We start from the raw sequence: 25,000 nt of genomic DNA, 5'->3' as shown, positions 1-25,000 counted from the left end.
CTCCACTGTCCTCCACTGCCTCATTGCAGTGTTTTCAGAAGAGCTATCACCTCTTTTTTTTAAAACATCTCCGATCTCTTCATTTGCATAAAATGATTCATTTTCAACATTGGACTCACACTCAGAATCAGTAAAGGAGTGCAAAGGAGTGCACGGTTTTGAGCCATTCTGAGAAAAAAAAAAAAACCTTCACAAAGGAGGTATAGTCATCAGGTCAGATGTGTCTCCAGATCACATCATTGCCTAAACCACAGTCAGTGAATTTATTTTTGAGAAAATCACTCTTTAAAGTAATACACTTACTGAATTTAACTGAGTGTTAAGTTTACTGACAAACAAACCCACATTTTCTAGCCACCAGTATTTTCTTTTGTGTAGAGTTTTTTCGTTGTGTTCTTGTGATTAAGTAGTCACAGTAGAGACCATCAGATTATTCCTCTCTTCCCAGTTCCCCTTGTTCAGTTCTCTCTTGGACGTTCTTGGACGTTCTTGGATGTTCTTGGCGTTACCCGCTTTCGGTGTTCAACCTAGCTGCTGTTGCTTCTCTCTGCCTACTCTGCAAATCCCCCCTCAAACACCCCCTCCCCTTCCCCCCCACCCCCTGAACCTCAAAATAATTAGGCTTATTTTTAGGCTAACTCTCTGAAATACTGACATTAGATGTTGACGAAGATGTTGTATTGCAGTGCAATAGTTTGGCTCGCTTCCTTACTTAAACTTGCTTTGTTTAGATGTTAGACCACTGCTCTGTGCTCTTATTTTCATTTATGTCATAGTTGCTGTTGTTGTTGTTGTTGTTGTTGTTGTTGTTATGAGAGCACAGATAAACATTGCTATGTTTCTTCACCACTTGTCCCTGCCCAACGCCTCTAAACTTGTTTGACATGTCCTGTGTTACAAGCATCTTGTTAACCTGACTCTTCCTTGTTGCCAGCCGAAGTGTGTGAGATGATTTAACAGCTACTACTCTAATGTCCGAGTGTGATCCTTTGCCGTAGAATCTATTGAGCGTTAACCATTAACCATGACAAAAAAAAAAAAAAGCTAAAGCTCTGTATTAAGCTTAAGGAATATAATATACTCATATGTTCTATGCTGTCTTTCTTCTCTCTGTATTTTTAAATCTACAGAATCCTTTGGTAAGTGCTTAGCTTTGAAGCACACCTCACTCCCCACTAATGTTCTCATGTCTCAAACTACTCGTATTAATTGAAAATGCATGGCATGCATTTTACTAACTGTTAGCGTAGTTATCAGATAGTAGAATGTCACATATAAAAAACAACACACACACACACACACTCACATGCAAATACACACGTGTAGTTATAGTAGAATACATAAAGATACACACTCATACTCACACATGGACCCCCCATACACACACTTAAACACTGACTAGTATTTGGTAAAACACATTAGATCTAGATCATTTAGATGTAGCTTAGCAAAACTAGCCTCACCTTAGCAAACAGTACACTTCCTGTTTCTGCCCCTCCCCTTCCTGTATGGTGCACTCAATGGTTCACTCAACCACCTGTTCACTCACCCACCCAACCACTCACCCACTCACTCACTTACTCTCTCACTCCCTCACGTACTCAACATACTCTCTATGTCACTTTGCTCAGTCTTTTGATGTGATAGATCTAAGCTAGCCATCCGCTTGGTTGCCCCACTCCCACACACAGAAGATTTAAAGAAAAAAAAAAGCTAAAAAGAAAAAAAAAAGGCTAAATGAATAAATGAAAAATGAAATCCTTGGGGCGAGATCAGTTCTCCTGCTTTTCCTGGGTTGGGCCGAAGGGTCAAAAACCTCCTCCGCCTCCCTTCCCTGACCCTCTCATAACCAACCACTTCTGCCCTTCCCCCGAAGCAACTGGTTTCCAAAAGTCACGCCAATTCTGCAACATCTGCACAAAGAGAAACATCTGAAGCAAAAATTGTGACAAGCACATGGCGCTTTCCCACCTTCCCTGTGTTAAACCACTGTACAAAGTTGCTCTTTGACCTGCCAAACTGCTTCCTGTGCTATCTACCTATGATTATACCTGTTCTTTGCCAGTAGAATCAATCAATCTCTTCTTCTACATCTCTCTCCCTCTCTGTATCTCTCTTTCTATCTCTCCCCTTTCCCTGTAGTACCTTTATTTACGTACTCTGTTAAAAATCTAATTGAATTCTTCTTCCAAAGCCCCCAGCCTCTTTCTCCTCGTACTAATGCTTCTTCTTTCTAATCTTATTTGCATTCATATTATCCACCCAGGTGGTACACCAATAAGAGGTAAGAGTGCTGAACTGACGTTCACAGAATGAAAAAACAAAAATTCATTCTTGCTGTCTTCCCATCCCATCCACCCCCGCTCGTCTCCATGTCTTCAGCCCGTCTCTTCACCCCCCCCCCAAACTCCCCCTTCTCTCCCCAAATCTCATTACTTTTCCAATCAATCTATTCCATTCTGTTCTTTTTTCTCTTCCTTCATTTACGTTCTGTCTATTCGTTCCATTTTGGTCTATCCATCCAAGTCCCCATGCTTTTTTTTCCCCCCTCTTTTATTTTCCCTTGATTCTTATGTTTGTTTTCGGTTCAAGTAGCTTTTCTCGGTTCGGTTTGTTTTCTTTCATTTTAAGTACCGCTTACTTGCGATATGCTCACTGCTACACAATGAAGCATATCCAATGACGTGTTTTTTGTTTTTATTCCCCCTTTTTTCCCTTCCCTACTTCTATTTTTTTTCTCCCCACTTTTCATTTTTTTGTTTTCTTTTTGGCCATAGCGATTACTCATGTGTCCCTCTTTTTGTCCAACTAAAACAACCAAACATTTTTCCCCCTTAGCTGGTCTTGTTCAGCACTAGCATAAGCGCAGATGATCCAGGAGGTGTTCTGGGGGTCAGAAGACACCATGGCCCTCTTCTCTGCCACTTTTTAAAAATTATTATTATTTTTTATTTTTACACTTCCAAAGAACTTCTTTCTGTCTTTGCCAACTTTTTTTTACTCCTCTACTCTATTCACTTTCCTCTACCTGTAACCTTCTCAAAAAAAGCCCAAACAACTACTTTTTTGATAAAGTTTACTACGGTGCTTTTTTCTTCTTTCACACCTGTATTTTTATTCTTGATTTTGTTGGGTTGAAGGCTACATTTGCTTTTTTGACATTTTTGTTATTTTTATTCTTCAGGGTTTGGGGAAAGACTAAAGGATCATGCTGGCAGAGTGTGCAAAAGGGTCCGTTTTGTCATTTTTGACGAGTGACAAGGAGTTCGGAGTTGGTTTATGATTAAGTGATTTTTCCCCCCCTTTCGAGTCATGTGACACCCCACTGCTGATCCCATTGGTGGATTTTTATGGGTGTCCCTTCTAGCTTTATGGAACCTATGGCAGTGGTCGGGTGAATTTCTTGTTGGCTCAGGCCATTTTGAATTTTGACATCTAATACAATTGCATTTTATTTTTCAGCTAAGGGTTGTCAAAAGGTTGTAAGTTGTACCGACATACGTTTCTTGTTCTTTGGAAAGATCTGCATGTCAAACATTTTGTTCCAGAGGGTAATATATTGGTCTCAATAATCATTATGCCTCTATGACACATTTTTCCCCTCGTATTCCAGCAGCAATTTTTAATATACATTTTTTTGTAAACGCTGCATTTTTTAACCCTTTTTAATTAGTCGTCGTCCCCCCCTATTGACAATTGGTCTCTGTGATTGGATATGCTAAATTTCATAACTTGAAATTTATTTACTTTTAATTGTTCCCCCCTTGTTCTGCTGCTTTTGTATATTGTAAACCTCTTTTGTTTGATTCATGCTTCCCCGAAGCAGTCTCACTCATTTCCATGTAAACAAGTCCAGTGAAATGTTGTATATTGCAGGGCTAGCCCCATCCTTAAAACTGTTAAAACATCTCTAAATAGAGACAAGACAAATACGACCATCATAATTTTTCAGGCAATAGTTATACAAATATAACAATTCCCTAAAATTACATCATGTAGTCTTGATGTGATGTAATGCTGGCCTTGCAGATTAAGGCCTTAGAGAAACCCTGCAACATGTATGTGTCCTTTCTTCCATCATCGTGACGTGCAATATGTAATTTGGTGAAGCAATGGATGGTTTTCCGTACAACAAACAAATATCTATTGCAGTGCTTTCCCAAACCATTCTACAGGCCTGGTTGTGACACTAAAACACTGATACAGCAGTAGATTTAAGGGATGGGCACGAAACGGATCCAAATTATTTGTACTCTCTTGGATAAGGACACACTGAGACAACATATTCGCACAGTAGTGCAAATTTATTAGTGGTCTACATTTGAACCAATGAGATCAATTTCTCCTTGAAACACCAGGCCTGGAGAAGACAAGGGGTCAGAGGTACTGCAGTAGGGATTTCAGCTAAGCTAATGCTCTTCGACGGAAACTGTGAGAGGTCCTCGTAGTGACTCGGTGGGACGATTTATCCACCTTTGCCCCTATGATTATCATCTGAGCCATTTATCTATACGAGACATGCTTTGCCTCTCCATATAGGTTAAGCCAAAGTGTAGAAGGCTCCGTAGTAGATGTTTTTTTAAATCGGCGGTACATATAAAGGATTTCAGGCTTAGACTGCCAGTCTCCACCGCCCCTTGTTCAAAGTTGATTAATCTAAACCGCGGAAGCTTAGCAGACACTAACAGCAAGTACAGTAGGGTGGCGAAGCACGCCCTCAGCTCGTGGCTAGAGGGGGAAAAAAAGGGGGTGGGCGCGAGATGAGGAGAAGTTGTTTATCCCTGTTGCCAATGGCGATTACCTCTAACCCCCGGTGCCCCCATCGTGCCTTCTGTTCCCACCTAGGAGCCCTCCAGATCGAGCTGAGCGAGGAGGCGGACCAGGGGAAGTACGAGTGTGTGGCCACCAACAACGATGGCACCCGCTACTCCGCCCCGGCTAACTTATACGTCAGAGGTAGGAGCCGAGAGGTGCCGCTCGGCATCGCCACTGTGAGAGAGGAATCACTAGAACATTCTGGGTTGTAAATAAAAACAAAACTGACAAGAGTTATCATCTAGCTAATTAAGTGTTAAAGATGGAGGAGTCTTAAGTGAATCGGTACAGAAGGGGCTTATGTTTGTAAGTATTGTCTGTCGTATTTTGCAGTGTCTTCCTTGCACTGATTTGAACCTGTGTGTTGTGACAAACCTGTGCACATTTGATTTGATTTTGTTTTGTTTTTCCTGACTCTTATGACTTGGTTGCCTGGAGTGTGACTAATGACCTTTAACCTTTAACCTTTGACCTGTAACCTTGAGGCCTAGGGGTGAACCCCTAAACCCCCATGGCCATTCTCCTGGTCTATCCCAGCAGCGATCCTGACTGATTTGATGACATTTATTTTTTCTCTTATTTTTTTTCTCTCTTCCTTCCTCCAATGGAGGGTCCATTTAAATTAAGAGTCACTGTTTCTGGTTAAAACAGTTTCAACAGGAAGTTAGCTTCATAGTATCTGATAGACATTTATAGTAGTATATGTCACATTTTAACTGCAATATTAAAGAGATATTAACTGCAATATTGACTCAGACATAAGCAGAGATGTTTATGACTAGATCAGCCAGAATTTCAATGCAGTTTAGGAGTAATGTGAAATGCAAAAAATGTATAATTTATCAGTCGAGGAGATGCATTGGCCTTCAACTCAGTGTTTTTATGGTCCTATAAAATATCACCACATTAAAATTAAAGTAAATCTATAACATTCTAAAGGATTGCTGTAAAAATGCAAGGACATTATATTGTAGAATGGAAATGGTATTGAGGAATGAGGTAATTTGATAATAATGTAATGTTTGCTAAGAAGGTTGTTGTACAAACTCCACCACTAAATTATTTAATGTGTGTTGAATGTTATATCAAGTGAATAAATTACTTTAGTGCAGATGTGTCTTTATATATGTAATTTACTATATTTCCTATATGATTCCGTCCCAGTTTATTTCAATTTCAACTAAACTTCAGCAATCAGCAATTCTGAAATCACACCATTGTTTTTACAGTAGCATCAAATGCATCTTAACAAAATGCATCTAAACAAAATGGCCAAATTCACCAAATTAAATCTAAATAATGGTGTTTCTCAAAAGTTTAACCTAGAGGCTGGGACAGAATTATAAATGTACTGTATAGTTTTCACTGAATTTGTAATGTAAACTTCTAGAAAAATGTAACGTTAGACGTTCTACATTAGTCATAAACTCAGATACTGTATGGGTTTCGGGTAGTATGAAGGGCAGCCATCTTTGACCAGTTGTTGTGATGGCAGTACAGGTTATTATTCTTTTACCCTCCATGTGAGAAAGCGGAAGAAAAGAGATGGTTTTTCTTTTGTTTGTCCTTCTCTGCTAAGCGGTTTGACCACCTTGAACATGGCCTTTTTACTCTCTCTGTGTTTTCCCTGTTTTTCTCCTGTTTCTCATTTCATTTTGTTCTGCATCAAACTCCCTACAATCCCTCAGAGCTGCGAGAAGGTTGGTGTGTTTTTACTTTCTAACAACTCACTAAAACAGCCACTATAGCAAGCAAACAAACAAACAACTTAGACAGGAGGCTTGAGAGCCACACAAACGCTCACAGAGAATACAAAACGTGATGAATGTAGCTGTACGTGTATGTTTGTTCAAAGCCGCGTCGGTGTTTATTTCTTGATGTTTTATGTACATTTTGTTCCATTATGTCTTCACATCACTAGAGAAAGCCTGATATGTCCCCCTCCCTACCCGTTATATGTTGTGGAGTAGAGAATGCCTCCCCCCCCCCCCCCCCCTTTGTTTCCTGATATGTTGCTCAGATGCCTGACCGTCTAAAAAGTGGTGCATGTAATACTATGAGAATGAGAATGTGCATTCTGTATCTGAGGTGGGATGGGTTTGGGTGGATGGGGGTGGGGGGGGGGGGTCTGCATGGTCAACTGTCTAATGCTGGAGCTGAGAGCTGCCCACCAGCCCCTAACCTTCCATGGAGAACTTCCAAGTTGCCAGTGTTCCTGCTTTGTTACTCAGACACGGCCTGTGTGTGCCAGCTGGGTCTTTGGATACGTTGTGCGGTCTCCGCGGTGTCACGTTGCTTATCTGAAAAAGATGAAGGAGTGCGTTCTTCATTCTAATGTAACTCTGATTCTCTCTGATCTTCTCCCCGAACACCTCCTCGGGGAGCCGGATAATTAAAGATTCGTGTCAGAATTGATCTCCGCACATCTGAACTGTATCTGATCCCAAAGACATCTCAGACGTTGTTTATTCATGGCAGATTAACTTTGACCTGTACATCAACAAACAATCACTTAGTGCCTGATAATTGTAGGCTATACAAAGCAAATCAAATTATATAAAATCAAACCTCTAAATCAGCGATTGCCGACTTTTTTACTGCAAATGTCATGCTGAGTTGACACTACTGAGACTTCATAATCATTTTTGATAATTCTACCTTCTCACTCATATAGTGAGTAAATGCTGACAGATGTACACATACCCAGGCGGGTAGTCAATATGCACTCTGGAAGAGTCTCTCTCTCTCTGTCTCTGTCTTTCTCTCTCTCCCTTGACACCTTCTCCCGAGCGCTTAATGGGAATCTAATGAAAGAATGATGTATTTCCCGCGTCATCCGCCAGACTTGACAAATGTAATGATATTTAAACGAATAGGGTAACATTATGTCTTTGGGGAATGTGATTCAATTGGAAATTAATTAAATATGAGGAGAAAAAAATGGGAGAGGAAAGTTGTACTTAATAATGCAGGGAGTTATCTTTGTTCCCCTCCTCCCTCTCTCTCTCTCTCTCTCTTTCTCTCTCACTCTCTCTCTCTCTCTCTCTATAAAGGGAACAGACGAAGACAAAAAAACTAGTATATCATCCTCAGTAATTAAAATAAAACTTATGGTTTTCTTCTCTTTTTTTTAATCCAAAAGCAAGTGCAAGTCTTCCAGTTCAGCACCACCTAACAATAATGAGACATGTTTTTTGGATATGTCAGTGTCTTCAGTCCATCATGTTAATAGACAAACACCACGCCGGCGTGAAATAATAACAAAAAAAAAAATGAGGATAAGCCTGTCGACATGAAATTAGTCCAAGCTCGTCGGGGTGAGCGGCGCAGGCACACAGAAGCCCATGTAATTTTAATTAAAAAGGATCCCACGCGGAAAAGAGCCTCTCTCTTCGCGAAACCAGCGGCAGAGGTTAACCCACCAAGCGTTATGGTGATTAATCTCACCGTGCGGTTCAGACTAGGGCGAAACCATAAACTAAAGGAGAGAAGTACCACCGAAAAAAAATCTCACCCAGGACCCGGGGGCTGACCCATGACTATCCTTGACCGGTATCCCAGAATGCAAAGCTCATGGGACACACCCCCCTCCCTCCATGCTGAGTACCAAAAGCAGGACCACTGGCAGCCATTCCTTCCTCGTCCTCTCTCTATCTCTCTCTCTGTCCCTTTCTATGTCCCCCTTTCTGTTTCCAACTCTCTCTCCCTTTCTGTTTCCAACTCTCTCTCTCTCCCTTTCTCTCTCCCGGCCAACAGTTTGGCTGTTATCTAGCCTTTCATTTGCCCCTTTTCTATTGTTGCTAGGACAACCACCTCTCCTCGAGCTAATCCGAGTAAGCAAAGCTTGCCCCATCAGGTCCTCGTCTCCGGTTTGTTTACCCGCTGCCTCATTCCCACTCCCTTTTCGCCATGGCACCCCGTGTGCCGTCGCCCTGCAGGGCATATGCCCCACAGTGATGCCAGTCACGGAGCCCTGGGCACGCCTTGGCAACCCTGAGTTTTATTAGATGCCCCCTGTTTGTTTCCTGCAACACAACCCTTGCAATCTAACCCTGGTGGCGTTGAGCCTGTTCTCTCTCTCTCTCGCTCTCTCTCTCTCTCTCTCTCTCTCTCTCTCTCTCTCTCTCTCTCTCTCTCTCTCTCTCTCTCTCTCTCTCTTCATTGCTCTTTTGCTTCTCTGTTTTCTCTCCGTTTTAAACTCTTCTCTCCTCCCTATGTGGTTATGATGTTTCCCTCAGTCTCTCTGTCTCTCCTCTCTGGATCCCAAATATGTCTGCCTGCCTGACCTCCAGTTCTGCTGTGTGTTTGCTGTGCATGACAGACTGCCTGTCGCACGTCCTGCCTGGATCAGATGTTCTATATTCTGTATTCATATGCACATGTTATGCATTTCAATTATCCGTCCATCATGTATCATATGTTTTGTTCTGTTTGCAATTTTTCATTGAAATCGTCTGATTTGTTTTTATTATTATTATTATTATTATTCTTTGTTTAGACATGTTGATTTGTTATTCATTTGGGCATTCAAAAGTCTTTGAGACTGTGACCACTTTTTGGAATGAGTCAGAAAAGCGGCCTCCACAAAGTTGCTCTCTCTCTCTCTCTCTCTCTCTCTCACACACGTGTGTTATGCTGCTGTCGTGGGGGGCTGACCCCCCCCACCCCCTTCCCCCTTCCTGTGCTTTGTGATGCTGAGGTGGGAGGGGTGGGAGAAGGGGACACATATTTATTCTCTGTGTGTTTGATGTGACGATACGTCTGAACGCTATCCTCACATCAACTGGAAGTACTGCAGCATTGAAGTTGTGAGTCGCCCCGACAACTGTGGTATGCTGTTGAACCTCCAGTTCGCGACCTCTTTGTGATTGGTCCCCTCAGCCTGTGTACTTGGTGCCCTTGTATGTGCATGGTGTTTGAACCCACTCCTTGGGTACGGACAATGTCTGTGTGTATGTTATTGAAAGATGCCATTTTAACTCCCATCAGAGTCTACCTATCATCGCTAAAGTACATGTCTTGATAGTTAAATACTATTTAATAACATTTTGCTAGTAAACAATGTCACTGTGGAGCTATTCTCATATAAATTGTACTATAGCCTATGTATAAGATGTAGGCTAGGCCTAGACATGAATATCAAGCTAACATAATGTGGTATACAGTAAGAGGCATAACTTGACGTTCTTACGGTACATTCTCCATCTAGGATTTATGTATGATTCGTTATTGTCTGACACACACATTGGCCGGGTTTCCCAAAATTGTTAAGAAGCTCTTAAGTGCTAAGAACTTCTTAGGAGCGTTGTAAGAATGTTCTAAGAACGCTCCTAAGAAGTTCTTAGCACTTAAGAGCTTCTTAACTATTTTGGGAAACCCGGCCATTACTGTATATGGGTGCTGGATGCTCCCCAACTCCTCCTGGAGCTGTCGCGTCACCGTCGCCTGTGCTGTGTCTCTCTCCCCCCCCCCCAGTGCGTCGGGTTCCTCCTCGCTTCTCCATCCCTCCGACGGACAGTGAAATCATGCCGGGCGGCAGCGTCAACATCACGTGCGTGGCGGTGGGCTCGCCCATGCCCTACGTCAAGTGGATGCTGGGCTCCGAGGACCTGACCCCGGAGGACGACATGCCCATCGGCCGCAACGTGCTGGAGCTCACCGACGTGGTGCAGTCGGCCAACTACACCTGCGTGGCCATGTCCACGCTGGGCGTCATCGAGGCCATGGCTCAGATCACCGTCAAAGGTAGCCTACCGATGTGAACTAGCCTCAGTGTTGCCAGATTGGGCGGGTGCCCGCCCAATTGGGCTTCTTTTATATCGTTCGGCGGGGGGAAATAAGCTGTAGGCGGGTAAATAACATTTTGAGTTCAATGGTTCTCTATGAGAAAAACGTCATCGGGCGTTTTTTTGCTGAAGACGGCGGGGTGATTGGGCGGAAATCAGTCAACCCAATCTGGCAACACTGACTAGCCTACGTTTTGTCATGTCAATCTGGATGGGTTTTCAGCCAAGACAGTTCCTTTAGGTTGTATTTTGTGAATACCCTACCAGTTGTTTCTGTAGCCTACCTAATGAATCTTATAAGCTGAGTTTTCAAATTGTTTCTTGAGATACCCTTAAACAAGTTTCTTAACTTTCATTCATTTCAAACAGTTCAGGAACTTGTCTAAATGTGTTTGTGCTAACATAGCTAATATCTGGATGATAATGGTTGTGCTAGCAAAGCTAGTCATATTTGGGTGGTAGTTTAAATAAATAGCAAGGCATGCAATGTTCATGAGGGAGTTGATGTCCAGATCGATCTGAGAATTCACCTGACCGTCACTCTGGATGCGATAAAGCATGGCTGGATGGGCTTTTGCACACAAAGATAGCTTTTTCCGATCAAAATTAGTGGCAAAAAAACCTTTGAGTGTATGAATTAGATTTCCACGCCACCAGATTGTCCCCTGTAGGAGAGGCCATTTCCGTCACTTCAAACGTTTCTACACAGATCCCCCATCTGCCTGTTCAATTTGTTACGAGCTTGGGCTTGGCACGCATGAAAAAAGGCTTTTCCTGTTACAGAACAGCGACCACTGCCAAGTGCAGAGAGCCCTGTGTTTGTGAAACGGCTAAGCTAACAGGGCTACCGCAGAGGCAAGGCGTTAGCGCAGTTAGCGTTGAAGCTCTTACCTTTCAACACACATTCAGTCAGATCTCAGCAGGCCGAAAGGAATCAAAGCAATGTTTAGCCTGTGATTTGGGCCTTGTGTTTTCTCTTCTTTCGTTTTATTTATTTTTCTGCTTTTTTGTTTTTTCATTTGATATCACTTTCATACTTTACAAAGACGTCGATGTGTTTCGAATGAAAGGTTAATGCCTCTGCGCTTTCCTTGGCAGCCGGTAAACTCCGGAAGGTTCTGCCGCTCTCCTCCCACTCCCACACTCTGTCTCATGTTTCCCTGTCTGCTGAAGACATAACAAGAGGGGGATTGGAGTCAAAATATACCCAACGCTCCCACAAGCAGCCACTGTGAGATGGCCCTGTGAGGCAAACTAAGCGCCCAGACCTCCTATCTCACTGGCCCATTATGTTGTTTGTGGAAATTAAAGCAGTAAATTGAAGGCCTGTGAATAATTGAAAAGCGGTGCTAAACCAAGAGAGATGCCACGACTTGCCTGTCTGAGGTGGTCGCTGGGGGAACCACACAAGCAGTTGGTGTCTGCTTATTTTTTTTATTTATTTTTTATTCCATTTACATAGTAAGCGTGTGAAGGGTGTGCCCCCGTAGCTGTGTCTCTCTCTCTCGTTCTGGCTGTCGAGAAAAGGGAGCGCTCCATGCTACGACCTTCGGTGAAAACATCTCCCGGGAGCATACAGGCGGTACATGATGTAGGAATGCTAATGTAACTGTCACCACGTTAGCCCCGGCGTGTTATTCCAGCCCATGCTTTTCTTTACTGTGCCTTTGAAGTGAAAGCTGCACCGCTGGGCTTATATCGAGCAGTGCTGTTTTATGATCGCCCAGACAACACAGGGTTAGGAATGATTAAGGGAAGTGTGTGTTTTGGGTTGCCGCATTTGTTGCATTTAGTCTCACTCCCATTTGTGAAATTGAACTGATGTACAGTTTTTTTTTTTTTTGTCCAATGCAATGTGTTTACATTTGTGTTCAACATGGGAGTAAAGGAATAAACAAAAGTGTGCTAGTTGTTTTGGAATAGTGAAAATTGAAAAGTGGGCACAATGCAGTGCACACTAGCAGTGTACTGATGGAAGTATGCGGTTTGGGACACAGCCCTAGGTTCATTCTTAAATAACTCTTGTATGTTTTTCTTTGATTCTCCAGCTCTGCCCAAGCCTCCGGGGGTCCCCGTGGTAACCGAGCGCACGGCAACCAGCATCACCCTCACCTGGGACTCAGGCAACCCCGAGCCCGTCTCCTACTACATCATCCAGCACAAGTCCAAGAACTCTGAGGACCCGTACAAGGAGATCGACGGCGTGGCCACCACCCGCTACAGCGTCGGCGGCCTCAGCCCGTACTCCGACTACGAGTTCCGCGTGGTGGCGGTCAACAACATCGGCCGCGGGCCGTCCAGCGACGCCATCGAGGCCAAGACGGCCGAGCAGGCGCCCAGCACGGCTCCGCGGCAGGTCCGAGGCCGCATGCTCAGCGGCACCACGGCCATCATCCACTGGGACGAGCCCGAGGAGGCCAACGGGCAGATCATGGGCTACCGGGTCTACTACACCAGCGAGCCCACGCAGCAGGTCAACCAGTGGGAGAAGCAGATCGTCCGGGCCTCCAACTTCCTCACCATCCAGAACCTGACGCCGAACAAGACGTACTACATCAAGGTGCTGGCCTACACGTCAGTGGGCGACGGACCACTGTCCTCAGACCTGCAGATTATCACCAAAACAGGAGGTGAGATCAACATGCCTTGCAGGTGTATCCTCCTGTTTTCTTTCTCTCTCTTTCTCTCCCTCTCTCAGTCTGTTTTTCTCTTCCTCTCTCACCTTTTGCTCTTGATACAATCTTTCTTTCTTTCTTTCTTTTTTTCTCACTTTCTTTCTTTATTCTTCTTTTCTTTCATTCTCTCTTTCTTTATTTCTTTTTCTCACAGTGTCTGATTTTTTTTGTAATTCCCCCCCTCTATTTATTTTTTTTCTTTCCTTCTCTATCATTTTCTTTCTCTCACTCACACTGAGCTGAGAAAAAATAAATGGCTCTTTTCATTTTGACCACAGCCGTAAACAATTGTAATCTCAAAGCGCAGCGCAGCGCCAAGTTTCCCTCTGCCCCGCAGTACTGCCTTTGTGTAATGCCCCGATTTGATTCGCAAGAAACGACAGCGCATGCATTTCAATTCATAATAAAAAGAAATAAGCAGCCGTGCGGTTACCAGTTAAACTGTATATCCCTTCAACTCACTTCTTTTTTTTTCTTCCCCCCCCCCCCTTTTTTTCCTTCTTTCAGTTCCATCCCAGCCGACGGACTTCAAGGCGGAGGCGAAGTCTGAGACGAGCGTCCTGCTGTCTTGGGTAGCGCCCTCTCAGAACGGACAGGACAATCAAATTATGGGCTATGAGCTGCTGTACAGGAAGAAGGACGAGAAGGAAGAGGCATGTCATCGATTCGCTCTCCACACATCTAGGAACAATAAGGCCGTTAACCAGCCTGTGACCCCATCGAGAGATGCGCTCTAAATTATATTTACCACCCACTTTTGCCATTTTCCATTTTTTACCTATATCTATACCGAATGCAGCCTCACAATAAAGTGATAAACGCATTAAGACAAACAAAAAATCAGAGGTCCAGTTGGAAATGCACTTATATTTGTAATATTAAGAGAATGTGCATTTCAGCAAATATTATGCATTCACATTTTATGGAATATAATGAATCAAAGATACACAATTTGCAATAATACTAGCAGTTCTACTTGCTGGCCTTAGCGTTAATCGTATAAAATGTTATTGCGTGAGACTAGCACACACACACACACACACACACACACACACACACACACACACACACACCCCTAAAGCATTTATGTACCAGAAAACTGACTTCGACCTCACAGCAAAGACATTCAAACAACAAATCCTTTCCCCCCTCTTTTTCCTCTAGAAGCGGGTGAGCTTTGAGCCTACGACCACCTACCTGCTGAAGGACTTGAAGCCCTTCAGCACCTACACGTTCCAGCTCGCGGCGCGCAGCAAGCACGGCGTGGGAGCCTACACCAACGAGATCTCAGCTGAGACGCCCCAGACACGTAGGTCTCCTTCCACCGCTCAGACGTCGACCAACACAGGCAGCTCAGACAGAAACCTATTGAAAAAAAGCAATTTATAACAATTTATATTTAAAAAAAATACTTCAAATTTATATTTAAAAAAAGATGTTATATTTTATGATAATACATTATATTATATTCAGTTCCATGTTTGAAAGCATTTAAAAGCCCTAAGATGGCACTAGCTCTGGACTAAGCTAACGAGCGGGAGACCAGACTGGCTGGTGTTTTCGAAAATGGAATCACTTTGAAGCGTCTTGGGCCAGACCCAGACGTTTGAAGGTCGTACGGCCCGCACACCATGCTCACATACCATGAGCAGGGGTGTGTTGGTGTGTGTGTGGACGCCGCCAGTGGCCATGGCGAGGAAAAAGTCAATCGACAAGGTCACCTCATTTACTCCGGCTTCCAGTCTGCTGTTGCTGCTGCTTTTTTTGACGAGTTAGATCTTTGACACGGACCAATAACAAAAGGCCTGAATTATTCATTTGCTCTCCTACAATGATCTGACACTCTTCCATTTGATTAGGGAAAGGGGCGAAATCAGCCTATCAGGAAAAAGAGCCTTGTCTTTTGACTTCCAATGTCAGCCACAATAACCCTGCTCGCATATTGCGATTGGGCTTTCTGCATCTATTCAAAGGGGCCACTGTAATGAACTGAAACAGTGTAGTAGTGCAGTAATCAACACTCGCACTCCTTTTTCCCCTGGTTTCTTGATGCCAAAAATGAAACTATGTAAATAGTTATGGAAAGCTCAAATGCAAAATGCAGTGACTGTAAAACCAACATATTGCACTCAAGAGGACCTCAGATTTATAACTTGGAAACTCACAGATGACAATCAATTTCTATTTGAAAATACTCTTAAACCAAACCAAACAAGTTAATCTACAAAGATCCTGTACCATAGTTATGTATATGTTGACACATTTGAATATAAATCTGGGGTTGTCTGCAGTAATGCAAAGGTGATATAGAAACAGGTAAGTATCAGGACTAGAACTACTGTAGATCCTGCAGTCAAGTTTGCCGATGGCGGTAGGTAAAGCCCATGCAAGATGCTAACAGTATGTACCATAGTGGGAATGTGACACAGGCTAGCTATTAGCATTTGCATGATGTAGCATTGAGAGTGTTACACTTCAGTCTTGCTTCCTCGGAGCAGTCTCTTGTCGTGCTAGCAGGCTTTTACCACAAACCAACAGGCTTCGGAAAGGTTGGTGAGCAACACTACATTTTCAACTCTAAGAGAGCTGATAACATCAACCTTTATGGTTTTGGATTGATGGTAACTGCTTGGGAAAAAAAAAATGTTTGAAATATTTGTAATTTGTATATTCAAATAATATTTTCTTTTTGATTTGGGTTATAAAACATTTCTGATGTACTTTTAGTCTCTAATGGGTTTATATAGAAGTATTAATTTATATTATGAAGGGTATTTATAGGTGTAGTAGGGTAATTTAGATACACAGAAAAGTAGGCAAAGGTAGGTTTTATATTGTGAAGGTTTCATCTCATCCATACATTTTCAACATGTGAGTTTATTCTGTTGATCTCCATTGGAAATCCAAGTTGTTGGTCTTTGACATTTTTCTCCATCCTAATATGTGAAACCTTGTTTTCTGTCAACACCATTTTGCTTAACACATGAGTTTGGTCCTTGTGTTTTGTCTTCATTTTATTATCCATTTATTTTCCCTTCTCCTTTTTTCTTTTGTGTTTGTGCGTTCCCACCATCATCCTTACCACAAACAAACAACAACAAAAAATCTGCCACTTCAACCCCTCTCTGAATCCCACCTTGAAAAAAACAAACAAACAAACAAACAAACAAACAATCAAATGAAATATTTACACCATCCCAACCCGGATATGGCTCATCCAATCAAATGGCAAACCTTTGCTGGATTCAACTCAACCCTCCAATCAGAACCCTCCGCTCCACCTCAGGATGTCAAGTGCTCTAGCCAGGGTTCCACCAACATTCTGGTAAGTTGGCGGCCACCCCCCATGGAACTTCAAAATGGAATCATTACCAAGTACACCATCCAGTATGCCGCCACAGAAGGAGAGGACTTGGCCACAAGGCAAATCTCGGACATACCCCCGGAAACCACCCAGTACCTCTTGGAAAACTTGGAAAAATGGACAGAGTACCGCGTGGCAGTGACCGCCCACACAGACGTAGGACAGGGCCCCGAAAGTTTGCCCCAACTCATCCGAACAGAGGAGGATGGTATGTCCTACTTGCCTGCTTGCCCCTCTGCAAACCTGCCCCAAATGCCCCTCTCCAAACACTTGCTAGCCGCACCTAACCTCCCACACTCTGCCAGTCTTAGAACCAGTCCGAATCCTCCCTCAGCAAACTCCCCCCTTTTAACTTGCATCCCCCTACTTTTCTAACAGCTACTTTTATCTTGCTTCAGTATCAATTAGTACTAACCTGGACCCCAAGGTCTATAGAGAGCTTTTTGTTTTGTAAATACAATTTTTGATTTTTTTACCAGTGCTGTCATTGAAGAACTCAGTTTCAACACAAGATATGGCATATTTTTCCCCGCAACCAATGCCTGGCTCTGGCCTTAAACTCTTCCAACTCTCCCAACTGTCATTTTTGATTTTTGATTTTTTTTTTCTTCACCCTAAACATTTTTTTTATGAAGATTTTTCTTCTTCTTCTTCTTTTTTGCTAGACATTCTCTAATTGGACTGTTTGAAACATGCCTCTGAAACTTGCCCAGTTACTCGACAGTGGGAAACATACTCTATGGAAGGAATGGCCCATGGTAGCATTTTCTTTTTTTCCCCCCCTTTTTTCGTTTCACTTTTTCTCCAAACGCCTTCATAGCCAAATTCTTCGATGGCGCTTCAAAACTTTTTTTGAAGCGCCTCTATTTTGGCTCCTTTTTGTCTATTTTACCAAATACATTTTTATTCCATGTTTTTAATCCACTACTACCATTTTTTAATGTCTTTAAAAAAAACAATTAAAAAAAAGCAAAAAAAAAAAAAAAACATGAGTCAGTGGTAAGACCTTTTTTGGGGTTGCTTAGATTTTTTTTTCCTTGCCATTGTTGAAATATCAATGTCATACAGTACTCGTTACAGTATCCTACCCTTTTGTAGATATTTTTTGCTTTTCTTTTTTTGTCACTGCTGCTGTTTTGGCTCTTGGGAGTTGGGCTTCCAGGAGGAGGAGGGGGGGTGTAACGTAGCGTAACGTAACGTAAGGGTGTAGGGGGGGCCCGAGGGCTCTTTAATCCTGACCTGTCTCTTTCTATCCTCCATGGTTCCTCCAGTGCCAAGTGGCCCCCCTCGCAAAGTCGAGGTGGAGCCCGTCAACTCCACGTCAATAAAAGTGATGTGGCGCTCGCCGGTGTCCAACAGACAGCACGGGCAGATCCGCGGGTACCAGGTGCACTATGTCAGGATGCAAAATGGGGAGGCCATGGGACAGCCGGTGATCAAGGACATCCTGATAGACGATGCTCAGGTAGGTGGTCTCACCGTCGTCGTCTCACTTCTGTCTGTCTCTCTCTCTCTCTCTCTCTCTCTCTCTCTCTCTCTCTCTCTCTCTCTCTCTCTCTCTCTCTCTCTCTCTCTCTCTTCTTCCTCTGTCTTTGTTTTTCTTTGTTTTTTTTTCTTCTTTTGTTTTGGTCTGTTTATAGTCGCAATGATAGACGTCCCCTTGCTAATCTCAACAGCGGGGCGAAAAGTTACTCCTTTGATTAACAATGAAAGGGAGGGGGGAGAAAATTGAAAGCAGGGAAGAATGAAATCAATGTTCGCTTTGCACGTATTGAACTGTGAAAGACAGAAGCTTCTCTCCATTTCTGCGGGATGAGGGTGGGATCGGGAAATGAGAATAACACTGCATTGATGGAATGGAAGGGGATGGTGAGCTGCTTCTATACGAATGCCGGTAGACGTTCTCATTACCTCGAGCTGTCACCAACGTGGCCACGTCGACATGATGTAAATGCAAAGAAATGGGAACCGTGATGGAATCTGTTCGTGTTACTGAGCACGGCCTGATTGCATTTTACAAGGGATGGGGCAAATTAGGCTGGAAAGATATGCACACTATACACATAATCTTAAGATGGCTCTCCGGTGAGCTATTTGAAGCATTCTACTCTGTTCTTGCATAGCACGGCTTTGACGTGAAATTGAAATGACTTCTTATCAAGAGTAATGGGCCAAAGTCATAATGCAAATGCTGCCTTCTATCATTTTGTTTATTTGTAAATATATCCACTTTTGCAATTGTCGACGCAAGTACACTATTAAGCACAGTGCATGCTAAATAAAACATGATAAAACACTCCTGCTTTACAAAACCGTAAAAAAACTGTAGAATGTAGCACAGCACTTTACAAAATTTAGTGTCAGTTGATCCTCGTTTTTTTTTTTTTTTTAAAGCTTTGTTTCTCATCGTTGTTTTGTTGTTGTTGTTGTTTGTTTTTGTTGATTGTTGATTTTGTAACTTGCCTTTTGTGAATTTGTCTTCTTTTTCTGCCCCCCCCCCCCCTTCCTACTGCTCCACCTCTCCAATCATGGTCAGTGGGAATATGATGATTCCACCGAACATGTGAGTAACTCTTGAGTGTGATTATACCACCTACATGCATACACAAGGAGGAACACATCATGCATACTCACACTGTCTGTTACTTATACTCACTCTCAGAGTTTCTTTCTTTACTCTTTGGGTCGGTATTTAAATGGCAGGCAAGGTAGCAAAGTCAGTCAGGAAACCAGCCATGTTTTGCGCATGATCTAGACCTATTGCGTGTGTCATGTGGGAGCATTGAGAGTTGAGCGAACCCACAGATGTTTGTGTATAGGATCTTGCTCATGGTAGAAATTTAGCAAATAGATTTTTTAAATCAACATACTGTAATGTAGACCTTAGATTTTGCACTTCAATGCTTGTCATTGAAATGAGGGTCCTTTATGTTAAAACCAACAAAAGTAAACGAACATAGCGTTAGTCAGCATGGTAGTTTCAGGAGCTGTGTATCGCTTTGTTCTTTTAGCTGACTAGCAAAACAGACTGCACTCAGTGAATCATGCAGTGCGTGATCAATCAAGAGGATGAGGTTGTGGGAAGCAACACCCATTTTTCCACCCATTTTGGAAAAACAAATCCACTCCATTGTTACAGTGTTTAGGCTGAGAGCTCATTGGAAGGAGTTTGTGAAGGGGTTTGAGTGAGATGTGTTTGTGAATGACTCAAGGGCCCGCCAGTCTGTGTGTATATGGAGGTGAAAATAGCAACACCGTTTGAAGTGCTTGCCTAACCCACTCCATGATGCAGTCCCTCCCACGTATTAATGTCCAAGCACACACACACACACACACACACACACACACACACACACACACACACACACACACACACACACACACACACACACACACACACACGTCATGAGTCCATTCCCTCCTAACCCTGCTTGTGTTCCACAGGAGATGGTCCTTGTCGACTTGCTGTCTGAGACCACGTACTCCGTCACCGTAGCTGCCTACACAACCAAGGGCGACGGGGCGCGCAGCAAGCCCAAGCTGGTCACCACCATGGGTGCAGGTAGGAGAGCTGCTCCACTCTGTTTGTCTTGTCTGTTGTTTGTTTGTTTGTTGTTTGTTTATTTACCCAGTTAAAAAGGGAGAGAAAAAAAAAAAAAAACACTAACGCTAATATTTTTTTCCATGAAGTACTGTAATGTTGCATATTGCACCTTAAAAACAGTTTTACGGTACTCTTCGGCCAGTCTAAACTGTGTGCTTTAAATTGGACATAGAGGACAGAGAGGGACAGAGATGTGACCCTTTTATCAGACACATTGCTACTATTGACCGTTCCTCCATGGATGGACCCGCAATTAGTATGTCAAGCTGAGCTTTGCCCCAGCAGCCCCCACCCCTCTCACAGACACACACACACACACACACACACACACACACACACACACACACACATATATCCCCAAAGCCAATATTAGACAGCCGCTTTAATCGTTTTCTCAATTATGACAGCAATTCCACTCAGCCAGCACAATGACATGGAGCCACTCACAAAGAGAGCGGGGGAAGCTGATGGAAGTTAGTGTCACAGACTGGGCCGAAGGGAGGTTGAAGAAAATCGCTAAATGGACATGGCAGGCATGGTGTTATTGTTCGTGTAATGGTCGGCAAAAAAAACGCTTTGTTTTCATCGATGCCTTCAGGAGGTGAAATGAGGAAGGCTTGATCGGTGGCGTGCTTAACGACATTGAGAGCCACTGAAGTAATTTCGTTTCGTCTGCTCGTCCGCGAAAGCCATCATAGCATTAGCTCTGTAATTACAGCTACGGAATAAGTTATGGAACTCTACTGTTTGACCCAGGCCCTGCCAGTCTCCTTAGCCAACTTCTCCCTACCCAAGGTCTTATTAAACTACCGTATTTTCCGCACTATAGGGCGCACTGGATTATAAGGCGCACTGTCAATGACATATTTTCATATATAAAACTTTTTTCATATATAAAGCGCACCGGACTATAAGGCGCATGAAGCGAAAGCGATAAGTCAGCCAGTCAAACTTTATCAAACACGTTCACAATAACATTTTGACAGAGCGCCGTGTATCACACAAAATCAATTTGAGGTCCTGAATTATTCCATATATAAGGTGCTCTGGATTATAAGGCGCACTGTCTTTTTTTGAGAAAATGAAAGGCTTTTAAGTGCGCCTTATAGTCCACAAAATACGGTAGATAGAGTTTCCACTCAGTGGTAGATGGTAGAAATGCAAGTGAAGGCGTTAATTTGACCATGGTCATGTGATGAAGGGACTTCATGGTATTGTCAGTTATATGGGATTATCATTTATAGCAGATAGTATGCATTTAATAAGCACACTCAAGAGAAAGGGCAACTGACCTGTACATGCTACTGTATGCCGTAAAGGGAAAACATCCTTGTTATTTGAAATCATTGTCTCACACTCAATGGTCTATCATTTTGTCTTTCTTTCTTTCTGTCTTTCTTTCATTCTGTCTTTCTTTCTTTCTTTCTTTCTTTCTTTCTTTCTTTCTTTCTTTCTTTCTTTCTTTCTTTCTTCCTGTCTGTCTGTCTGTCTTTCTTTCTTCTTCATGTATGGGTTCATTTGTTCATATTCAAATATTATTATTATTTTTGTCTCTCTCTTTCTCTCTCTCTCTCTCTCTCTCTCTCTCTCTCTCTCTCTCTCTCTCTCTCTCTCTCTCTCTCTCGCCCAGTTCCCGAGCGCCCGCGCCTTATGGTGAGTGCCACCAACATGGGCACGGCCCTCCTCCAGTGGCACCCGCCGCCCAACACGCACGGCACCCTCCTCGGCTACCGCCTGCGCTTCGGCCGCAAGGACGTCGAGCCGCTGACCGTCATCGAGTTCCCCGAGCGCGAGAACCACTACACCACCAAGGAGATCCACAAGGGCGCCTCGTACGTCTTCCGCCTGTCCGCCCGCAACAAGGTGGGCTTCGGCGAGGAGACGGTCAAGGAGATCAGCACGTCCGAGGCGGTGCCCAGCGGCTACCCGCAGGACATCGCCGCCGACGTGGCCACCGCCACCACCATCCAGGTGAGCTGGCAGCCCGTGCTGCTGGCCGAGCGCAACGGCGCCATCCTGAAGTACGCGCTGCAGTACAAGGACATCAACAGCCCGCAGAGCCCGTCCGAGCTCTTCATCAAGGCGCCCGAGTCCGCCGTGACTCTGGACGGCCTGCGCGCCGACACCACGTACGATATCAAAATGTGTGCCTTCTCCAGCAAGGGCCCCGGCCCCTATAGCCCCAGTGTCCAGTTCAGAACGCAGCCCGTCGATCAAGGTAGGAAACACCGTTTCCCCGCCCCTGAACCACCACCAACAACACCACCTCCACCAACACCGCCAACACCACCACCTCCACCACCTCTTTTTCCCCCAACCCAAAAGCAGAGCAACAACAAAAAAACACAAATCCCCCTCTTCCTGCAAAAATTGCCCCAAAAAAAGTGTCAACACATCCCTGACCTCTTTGTTTCCTGTTCCTCTTCAGTCACCAACACGATGACATGTCCCTCTTCTTCTTCTTCTTCTTCTTCAACTGTCTGTGCTCCATCTCAATTCAGTTCAGCAGCTTTCCATAAGATATAAGGGTTCATTAGAAAGGTGCAATCAGGAGCCTAGCTCTGTTATGTAACGAGTGTGTCGTATCGTTTTTTTCATTTTTGTGTTTATTCCAAGCAATCGTAAAGATAAACAGAAAACCACAAGTAAACAAGGTAGACAGATTTGTCATAATGGTTTTATAAGGTCTTTGTATGATACTCTGTAAGTCCAGTCGGTTGGAGCCAAAACGCCAAACAGATGCTGGACTATTCAATCCAGGTAAGGAAGTGAGTCAGTGCAAGGTAGAGACTAAGGTGTCAGGTGAGAGGCCTGGATGAGGCGTGGCACAGGTAAGCCTTGGATTACGCCACCCACTCACCACCCACACACCACCTACAGTACACCACCCACCCAGCGAAGCAGCCAAACCCTCGCAGTTCAAGTTGAGAGACGTGTCTGTTGTGCTGCTCCCCCCTGTCCTGCTTCCTCTCGACTCCTCTCGTACCGTAAACGTTGTTCTCGTGTCTAAACCGTTCCGCACCCCCTTTCTTTTAGCAGTGTTTGCAAAAAATTTCCATGTGAAAGCCGCCACGAAGACGTCGGTGCTGCTGACGTGGGACATTCCGGACAACTACAACGCCGCTCAGCCGTTCACCGTAAGTCACGGGAGAGAACGGGAGTGTGTATCCTGGGAGGGGGGGGGGGGGGGGGTTTGGTTTCAGTCCACTATTGTTTATATGAGTAACATTATAAACAGTTTTGGTTTCAGTCCACTATTGTTTATATGAGTAACATTATAAACAGTTTTGGTTTCAGTCCACTATTGTTTATATGAGTAACATTACATTTGTTTTATTTGCCCTTTCAAATGATGGGTTTTTTGTTTGAACTTGGAATCAATATTTTCCCATATGACTTACAAGTTCCTGTTTAGCATGTGTTTTGTTCCCTACATATCATAAAGCATTATATGGTCAGTATGATCAGACTTAAAATTTTAACCAAGGTCACTCTTCTTGTAACTCTCCTGCAGCAACTCTACGATCTTCCTATTGTTTATACAGATGGCATTCCTCTCTTTTAGTTCATGAAATGTTAAAGCGTCCATGTTTTTGATATAAACGCTGTTTTATTATTGAACATTGAACATATAATAGCAGGCCATAATGAGTAAAGCAGCATCAGCCTTGAGCTATCCCCATATGAACCCCACTCCCTCCTCCCTCCATCCCTCCATCCCCCCTCCCTCCCTCCCTCCATCCTTCATCCATTCCTCCATCCCTCCCCCCTCCATCCCTCCCCTCCTCCATCCCCCCTCCCCTCCCTCCTCCCTCCTCCCTCCATCCCTCTATCCTTCATCCATCCCTTCCCTCCTCCATCCCTCCATCCTTCATCCATCCCCCCATCCCTCTCCTCCTCCATCTCTCCCTCCTCCCTCCCTCCATCCCTCCCCTCCTCCCTCCCTCCCTCACCCCCCCTCCATCCCTCCCCTCCTCCCTCCCTTCCTCCCTCCTCCCTCCATCCCTCCATCCTTCATCCATCCCTCTCCTCCTCCATCCCTCCCGCCCTCCTTCCTCCCTCTCCTCCCTCCCTCCCTCACCCCCCATCCCTCCATCCATCCCTCCCTCCATCCCTTCCTCCTGCAGATCCTCTACGATAACGGGCAGAGCGTGGAGGTGGACGGGCGGCTGACCCAGAAGCTGATCACCAGCCTGCAGCCGGAGACGCAGTACTCCTTCCTGCTGACCAACCGGGGCAACAGCGCGGGCGGCCTGCAGCACCGCGTCACCGCCATGACGGCGCCCGACATCCTGCGCACCAAGCCCGCGCTCGTGGGCAAGACCAACTCCGACGGCATGGTGACCGTGCAGCTGCCCGCCGTGCACACCGCCGAGAAAGTCAGGTGAGTTGAGTGGAGTGGTCACACACACACACACACACACACACACACACACACACCAAGCCCGCGCTCGTGGGCAAGACCAACTCCGACGGCATGGTCACCGTGCAGCTGCCCACCGTGCACACCGCAGAGAAAGTCAGGTGAGGGAGTGAGTGGTCACACACACACACACACACACACACACATGCTCGTGGGCAAGACCAACTCCGACGGCATGGTGACCGTGCAGCTGCCCGCCGTGCACACCGCCGAGAAAGTCAGGTGAGGGGAGGGAGTGGTCACACACACACACACACACACACACACACACACACACACGCGAGAAAGTCAGGTGACTGGGCGGGTGGTGTTTGTGGTGGCTGGGAAGGCTTT

The 25,000-nt window shown here is 44.5% G+C and overlaps 1 protein-coding gene across 1 annotated transcript in view; it reads left to right on the top strand.

Moving 5' to 3' along the window:
* LOC134060564 (receptor-type tyrosine-protein phosphatase delta-like) overlaps window positions 1-25,000 on the top strand; it is a 287,476-nt gene that overhangs the window by 197,923 nt on the left and 64,553 nt on the right. The window contains 12 exon segments of the mRNA XM_062517298.1: window positions 4,846-4,956; window positions 10,291-10,560; window positions 12,650-13,231; window positions 13,784-13,929; window positions 14,441-14,585; window positions 16,543-16,848; window positions 17,912-18,105; window positions 19,177-19,203; window positions 20,085-20,202; window positions 21,875-22,462; window positions 23,284-23,381; window positions 24,372-24,628. Of these exon segments, the coding sequence (XP_062373282.1) occupies window positions 4,846-4,956; window positions 10,291-10,560; window positions 12,650-13,231; window positions 13,784-13,929; window positions 14,441-14,585; window positions 16,543-16,848; window positions 17,912-18,105; window positions 19,177-19,203; window positions 20,085-20,202; window positions 21,875-22,462; window positions 23,284-23,381; window positions 24,372-24,628 (2,842 nt within the window).

The sequence above is a fragment of the Sardina pilchardus genome, chromosome 16, assembly GCF_963854185.1.
Source record: "Sardina pilchardus chromosome 16, fSarPil1.1, whole genome shotgun sequence".
NCBI classification, from domain to species: Eukaryota; Metazoa; Chordata; class Actinopteri; order Clupeiformes; family Clupeidae; genus Sardina; species Sardina pilchardus.
The sequence above is the reverse complement of the archived record's forward strand: the minus strand, read 5'-3'. Positions and strand labels throughout refer to the sequence as shown.